This window comes from Arachis ipaensis, chromosome B04 (genome assembly GCF_000816755.2).
Source record: "Arachis ipaensis cultivar K30076 chromosome B04, Araip1.1, whole genome shotgun sequence".
Taxonomy (NCBI): domain Eukaryota; kingdom Viridiplantae; phylum Streptophyta; class Magnoliopsida; order Fabales; family Fabaceae; genus Arachis; species Arachis ipaensis.
In genome coordinates this window covers 17,392,324-17,399,327 of record NC_029788.2, presented here as the reverse complement: position 1 = coordinate 17,399,327, position 7,004 = coordinate 17,392,324, and the positions used below count along the sequence as shown (strand labels likewise).

Genomic DNA, 7,004 nt, shown 5'->3' with positions numbered 1-7,004 from the left:
CAAACCCATATTATTATATTTTCATGAAAAATAAATAAATAATATACTTTTTATAAAAAAAATTTTCTTTTTTACAAAAAATTTTTTCCTACATTTAATGTCAAAGAGTTTTTTATATGAAAAAAAAATCATGAAAATAAAAATGTTGATTTAATAATTGAGAAATAAAAAAATCTTTTTACATAAAATACCCAAACATAAAATTACTTCTATTTTTTCATAAAATCTTTAAAAAAAAATAACTCAAAAAAAAGGATCTTTTTCTACAAACTCACCCAAACAAGCCTTTAGTATTCTCCTTCTTAAAAAATTAAGCGAACCTTTCTCATTTTTCAAATAATTCAAAGCGAACCTTAAAAAAAGGGGCAAAAAGAAAAGAAAAAGACTCAGGAACAAGGCGAGGATAGCAGTTAAACCCTAAAGAAGAAGAAGAAGAAAGGGCGATGACAGGTGCTACGTTGTCGTCGGAGGTTGAACCGGTCGAGCCGCAGTCACTGAAGAAGCTCAGCTTCAAGTCCCTGAAGCGCGCACTCGATCTCTTCTCTCCCACTCACTCTCACCTCGCTCCTCCCGATCCCCACAGGTTCCACCTTTTCCTTTCTTCTTTTCAATTACCCCCAAACTCTTCACTTTTCTTCTACTTCTTTGTTTGCTCATTCCTGAATTTGATTTCCTCCTGCAGCAAGAGAATTCGCACTACCCACAAGGTTAGTCTTACTTTTTCGTAATTGCGGCATTTTCATTTTAATTTTTATAGCCAAAATACCAAACCCTAAGATGCAAGCGTGAGCGTAATGTAGTTTGTGGATTAATCTTTGTAGCTTGAGTGAAATTAGGGAGTGATGTTATGTGGTTTGGAATGAAAATTTAGGTACTTGTGGAGTATGGTGGAATCAGACTCTCTACTACTCAAGCTCCTCGTCAAGCTAATTCCGCGGCGCAAGGTCAAGCTCAACCGGGGCCATCTAATGCACTTGCTCTTCCGGGTATGATCATCTTGGTCTCAGTGTGTGCATTTTTAATATATGTGCCTTAGAGAGGGAAAAGAAAAGGCTCAGTTGACTTTATGGTGTTCATGAAATTAATTTCCTTGAGGTATGCACCGTTACAAATCGTCCACGGAAGATCATTTTAATTAATCTTAAAGGATGCCAATCAATCATGATGTTTGTGATTTTATAGTTAATAAACTTGGTCTTCTTATGCTTTAATTATTTAATTGTCGTCTTCGATTTTCTCCTTTATATATTATGACCTAAATGCATTTGGTGTTTAGGAATGACGTATCCCGGTATCCGGAAAATTTGGGTAGGGGTACAAAGATGATACCAGATGTAAATGTGGGGTCAAATTTAATGAAAAATGCAGGCAAACGATACATACAATTATATAACTATAACAAAGTTTCTAAAACTTTGTAGGGGGCATATGCCTCCCAGCCAAATAATCCATCATTGGTTTTAGTATTGCTTGCCCTATAACCCTTTTAGGTTTTGGAATTTAGCATTGTTTTTTAAGAATTTTCCATTATTTAGTGCCCAACATGCTGATGTTTTTCTCTTATTTGACAGGTCCAGGAGATTCCAAAGATCCCCAGAAAGGAGGACCCCAAAATGCTTTGGTTGTTGGTCCAACTATGCCGTCAACAGCTTCGTAAGTATACCTTCCTTGCCTATTTTTAGTTAACTTTTCTATGCCTATTTGTAGGAAGGAGACTTAAACTCAATAATTTGTGTCTTGTAATCATTAGAAATTGCTTTTTTATGCTTCTTCAATTACTTACAAATTTTATTCTTTGATATATTAGCATATAGAGCAGTTTAGGTTTGAACCATATTCTGCTGGAAAATTTTTAATAATATAATGAGTAAACTACCATTTTTACTCATGAAAGTCTTAAACACTGACAAATCTACCCACGAAAGAACGAAATTGAAGTTGTACCCATGAAAGATGGGTTCCGTAAGACAAAACTATCCAAATTTTAATTTTTAAACCCAAAAAACTACAAAAAAAAAAAAAAATCCCAAATTACCCTTCTTAACCTAACCTAACCCACCCAAATCCCTAACCCTTTACCACCACTATTATTCTTCCTCTCTAAATCTCATCCACAACCGCAGCCACTGTCACCAAACTCTTCGCATCCTTTCCCAAGTTCAAAGCTGAACCATCACCACATTCCCCTATTCTCACTTAGTCACTTGGCAACCGCTAACTCCCAGGCAAGTCTTTCCTTCTCTGATCTCTGATGCTTAACCCTGAATCTCGCCGCCGCGGACAACAACCTCCGAGTGGTCTTCGCAGCCGGCGGCACCGGCAGCCACATGTACCCTGCAGCGGCCATCGCGGATGAGCTCAAACTGGCCAACCCCACAACGGAGTTCCTCTTCGTTGGCACTCCAAACAGCGTGGAAAGCACTGCAGTCCCTTCCGCAGGTTACAGCTTCGCCTCGGTTCCTTCGGTGAGGTTGAGTCGCCCCATCATCGCCCCTCACAACCTCTTCTTCTTCCGTTATCGTTTGTTAAGATCCCTCATCTGTTGCTTTTTCCGTTTGCGTGATTTCGACCTCCATATCGTTGTTGGAACTGGCGGCTATGTCTCTTTCCCCGTTTGCCTTGCCACCAAGTTAAAAGGGATAAAGCTTGTGATCCATGAACAGAACTCTGCTCCTAGTTTGGCCAACTCTGTTTTTGCCGTTTGCTGATGCCATCTTTGTCGCTTTCAACTCAACTGCTGAGTTGTGGTGAAGGTGGCACTGACGGTTGTGGATGAGATCTGGAAAAATTTTAGCAGTGGTAAAGGGTTAGGGATTAGGGTGGGTTAGGTTAGGTTAAGAAGGGTAGTTTGGGGTTTTTGGATAGTATTTTAGGGTTTGGATAATTTTGTCATACGGAACCCATCTTTCATGGGTAAAACTTTAATTTCGTTCTTTCGTGGGTAGATTTGTCAGTGTTTAAAACTTTTATGAGTAGAAATGGTAGTTTACTCTATAATATATAATGCCCCTACTCTATATTCTAAAATAATGCTTGAAAACACCAGTTTGGTTTTCAAGATAGTTAGAACTATACTATATTTAAGCATGTTGGAAGATTGCAGAAGCTGATAGAAGCTTGCTAAAGTGATAGAGTGTTTGCATTAACAATTGTGCGGATGGTTCTTAGTTGTAGTAAGAAAATCTGTTGGTTTCAAAACTGAAACACATTTTCCGATACAGCAAGCTTTTGAAAAGCTGTCATTGAAGACCAGTGGTTCTTATGTTTTTGTGTTATTTTACAGGAATGATCGTGGTTTTACAGGCAAAAGCACAGCAGTTATTTCTGCTTCTTCTGGTTCATCTGAAAGGTTCAGACTTTGGCCACTTTTAATCTTTCAATGCTCAAGATATTCTAAGATGATTTACAATGTTTCTAAGAGTGAGATGCTCATTTTGTTGGTTATGTATATTATCTTCTGTAATTTTTTTACCTCAATATGTGTATTTACATTTGCATTTGGCTATGTAGGATTGTTTTTATATACATTACATAATTCAGATTTACATATAATATATAGTTGACAGTTCTGTTGGATTGGCACTTTTGACAAAACACTTATAGTTTCTACATTATTATATAGGAATTTATCCACAGCTGCTTTAATGGAAAGAATGCCAAGTAAATGGCCACGTCCTGATTGGCATGCCCCATGGAAGAATTACAGGGTGAGTTACTGAGTATTTTCTTTTAATTAGATTTGAATAATGGATGATTGGTATTAGGGTCTTTTGATTACATACTCTGATCGCTTGAATCAGAACAAATTTAATCATCCATGACTTGGTAATCCTTTTTGTAGTTTTCCCTTTACTATACCAGAACTTGCCTGGGGTTTGAGAGGGAATGAGGGATACAAATCTTTGTTTCACCTTCTGTGATTGCAACATTTCTCCCAAACATAGGAGAAATTTTTCATCTTGATTTGTAGGGTGAAACCAATTAAAGTGGAGTCTAGAATAATGAAACACTGAAATGTGGTAGCATATTTTCAAGACTGCATAATTAATTACTAGCTATCTCCAAGGAGCCTGATATGCCCAATGCCACACACTAACACCTGACCCAATAGATTTGTCACATTTATTGTTTCCAAGAGTTAACCTTCACTTTTGAGTTATGCTTTTGTTGAACAGAGGTGTATCTACACTATATACAAAAGAAGATTGGGTTAAGTACTGTTTTCGTCCCTAAGGTTTGAGGCCAAAATCAAAATCGTCCCTGATTTTTTTTTTCCGGTCAAAATGGTCCTCAACATTACATTTAGTTTTAAAGCCATCCTTTTGAACACAATAATTTTTTAAATAACAGAAATACCACTTTAAACTCTCCAGCGTTAGTCATTTTCCCCATGAGAGTCTTCTGTAGATCTGCATCTCTTCACACAACCTTAGAACAAGATGCAACGTTGAACTATAAATTTTCCTTTCCTTTTCAAATTTCAATCTGTGGAATTCAAGAGCAAAGGGCTTACCTTCTTTCAATTTGACTTCTTCTAGTTTATCCTTCTATTTCCCCTTTTCATCCATCTTCAACCTATTTTCCTTATTCATGTAAAATTCTCCCCCTCTGCTTCTTCCACCATCCCCAATCACCAAAATTTTTGCTACACCATCAACACATACAACAACAACAACAACACAACAATTAATTGATTTAATTAAAAATAAAAAAGAGAGAAAGAGGGAGATGGAGAAATAGACATAGACGAAGGGAGAGAGAGGCAGATTGCAGAGAAGGAGAAGAGAGGAAGTAGGAGGAGATGTGGCACAGGCGAGGGTAGACCCATCGCGCTGCTGTCGCTGGAAGGAAGTTTGAAGAGAGACGAAGACATGAAGGGAAGGATAGAGAGAGAAGAGCGAGATAGAAAGAGAAGCAGAGACAACAAGGTCGGGGTTCCTCAACTGTTGTTGCTGTTGTGGAGCAGCCTTCGCCGTCGCCAACATGCTCCGATACTGCTGTCGCCGGAGAAGCCGTCAGATTTGCCAGGTGATGGAAAAGGATGGAGAAGGAGATGCAGAATGAGGGTTGTAGTTGGGGCTGGTTATAAGTTGACAATGAAGGAAGGAGATTGAGTTGGGAAGGTGAGGATAATTAAACTGAAAAAATTGGGAACTGAGGATGATGGTGAGTGGGAGGAGGAAGGTATTTTTGTCCGAAAGATGATTTTAAAATAAAATTCAACGTTAGGGACGATTTTGAATGTAAAAAAAAAAAAAAAAGCCTTGGGAACGATTTTGATTTTCGGTCAAAACCATAGGGACCAAAATCGAACTTAACCCAAGAAGATTCTTATTTTCTAATTTATTTCAAGCATAGGTTTGCTGTGAACTAGCTAAAGCCCATTTTCTGGTCTAAGTTGACTTATAAAAAACCAAGATATTTAACAAATAGTAACAGCAGCAACAACAACAAAGCCTTATCCCACTTAGTGGAATCGGCTACATACATCAAACATTGCCATTGTCTCTTATCATGTATCATGTTCGTAATGAGACCGTTGATAGATAGATTTCTATTGCGTATTGACTACCTCATTTATCGTTTTTTTAAGTTTTCTTCTACCTCTCGCCACTTGTATATCTTCCATGTAATCTATCTCCTAACTGGATGCTTTGTCGGTCTTCTCCGCACATGTCCAACTCACCTAAGACAAAACTCCACCATCTTTTCAACAATAGGCACTACAACTATCTTTCTTATATCATCGTTTCATATTCTGTCCATGTGTTTATGGCCGGTCATCCATCCAGTTATTCTCATCTTTACCACATTAAAAGCTCACCCTTCGCCAATTTTTCTAATGCAGTATGACTGGTGTAATGTTTAAGGGAACTTTGTTTTGATATATTTTTTAATTGATTGATTTTAACCTTGTTTTATTTCTTGTAGGTCATCAGTGGTCACTTAGGATGGGTGAGATCTGTTGCAGTTGATCCCAGCAATACATGGTTTTGTACTGGTTCTGCAGATCGTACCATCAAGGTAATCGATTATGAAATGCATATCATAGTTGCTTGTTATGTCGAAGTATGTAGATAAAATGGAAAAATGGTATTGAGTGAGGTTTAGTTGTTGATATTGATCTGGATTCCTTCGTTGTAATTTCATCTCAAGAAATATCTTCTTTTTGATAGTACTTTAACTGCTTTATATGTTTGATAATGACGAGACATTTGGTACTTAGAAAGGTAGTTTTATTATTCTGTTGAGGAGTTGCCTTTTGTCAGACTTACCTTTACTCATGTTGATGAATTAATTATTATGAATATTAACTTTGTAATTACCATATTCACCTTGCTGTAAATTGAAGCTAGAAACCTGTCGGGAAAAAAATTGAAGCTAGAAATACGTAACCCAAAAAAAAAAATTGAAGCTACGGATTTGGAAAAATATGTACCTATCATGTGAAGAATATAATTTCTTTAACTGTTGTTCCCGTTCTGCCCCTCTGCTTAATTAATTGTTCATCTGAGCAGATATGGGATTTAGCTAGTGGAAGGCTAAAGCTCACACTGACTGGCCACATCGAGCAAATAAGAGGTAAAATACTATAACATTATTAGTAGTGTCTAATTGTGAATCAGGTCAATTATAATGGTATGATTTTTTACAGGCCTTGCTGTCAGCAGCAAGCATACTTACATGTTCTCTGCTGGTGATGATAAACAAGTTAAATGTTGGGATCTTGAACAGAATAAGGTAAGGAATTCTACTTCACTCTCTCTCTCTCTCTCTCTCTCTCTCTCAACAATTACAGAATATCTATCAACAATATGCTACTAAAACTCGTGATGCTGTGTTAAGGTTATTAGGTCCTATCATGGTCATCTTAGTGGTGTCTACTGCTTGGCTCTTCATCCAACAATTGACATTTTACTTACTGGAGGGCGTGATTCTGTCTGCCGGGTATGGATGCTGTTGATAAAATTACCTGTTGACACGTTAGATGGATGCCATGTACC

The 7,004-nt window shown here is 37.4% G+C and overlaps 1 protein-coding gene across 1 annotated transcript in view; it reads left to right on the top strand.

The window, feature by feature from the left end:
* The window catches only part of LOC107639044 (protein pleiotropic regulatory locus 1), an 8,984-nt gene continuing 2,318 nt past the window's right edge, over positions 339-7,004 (top strand). Inside the window, exons 1-10 of the mRNA XM_016342458.2 lie at positions 339-583; positions 683-707; positions 872-986; positions 1,572-1,653; positions 3,284-3,349; positions 3,623-3,707; positions 5,932-6,024; positions 6,519-6,582; positions 6,656-6,741; positions 6,847-6,948. Coding sequence (XP_016197944.1) covers positions 444-583; positions 683-707; positions 872-986; positions 1,572-1,653; positions 3,284-3,349; positions 3,623-3,707; positions 5,932-6,024; positions 6,519-6,582; positions 6,656-6,741; positions 6,847-6,948 — 858 coding nt within the window. The 5' untranslated portion in view covers positions 339-443. The remainder of the gene's footprint in view (positions 584-682; positions 708-871; positions 987-1,571; positions 1,654-3,283; positions 3,350-3,622; positions 3,708-5,931; positions 6,025-6,518; positions 6,583-6,655; positions 6,742-6,846; positions 6,949-7,004) is intronic.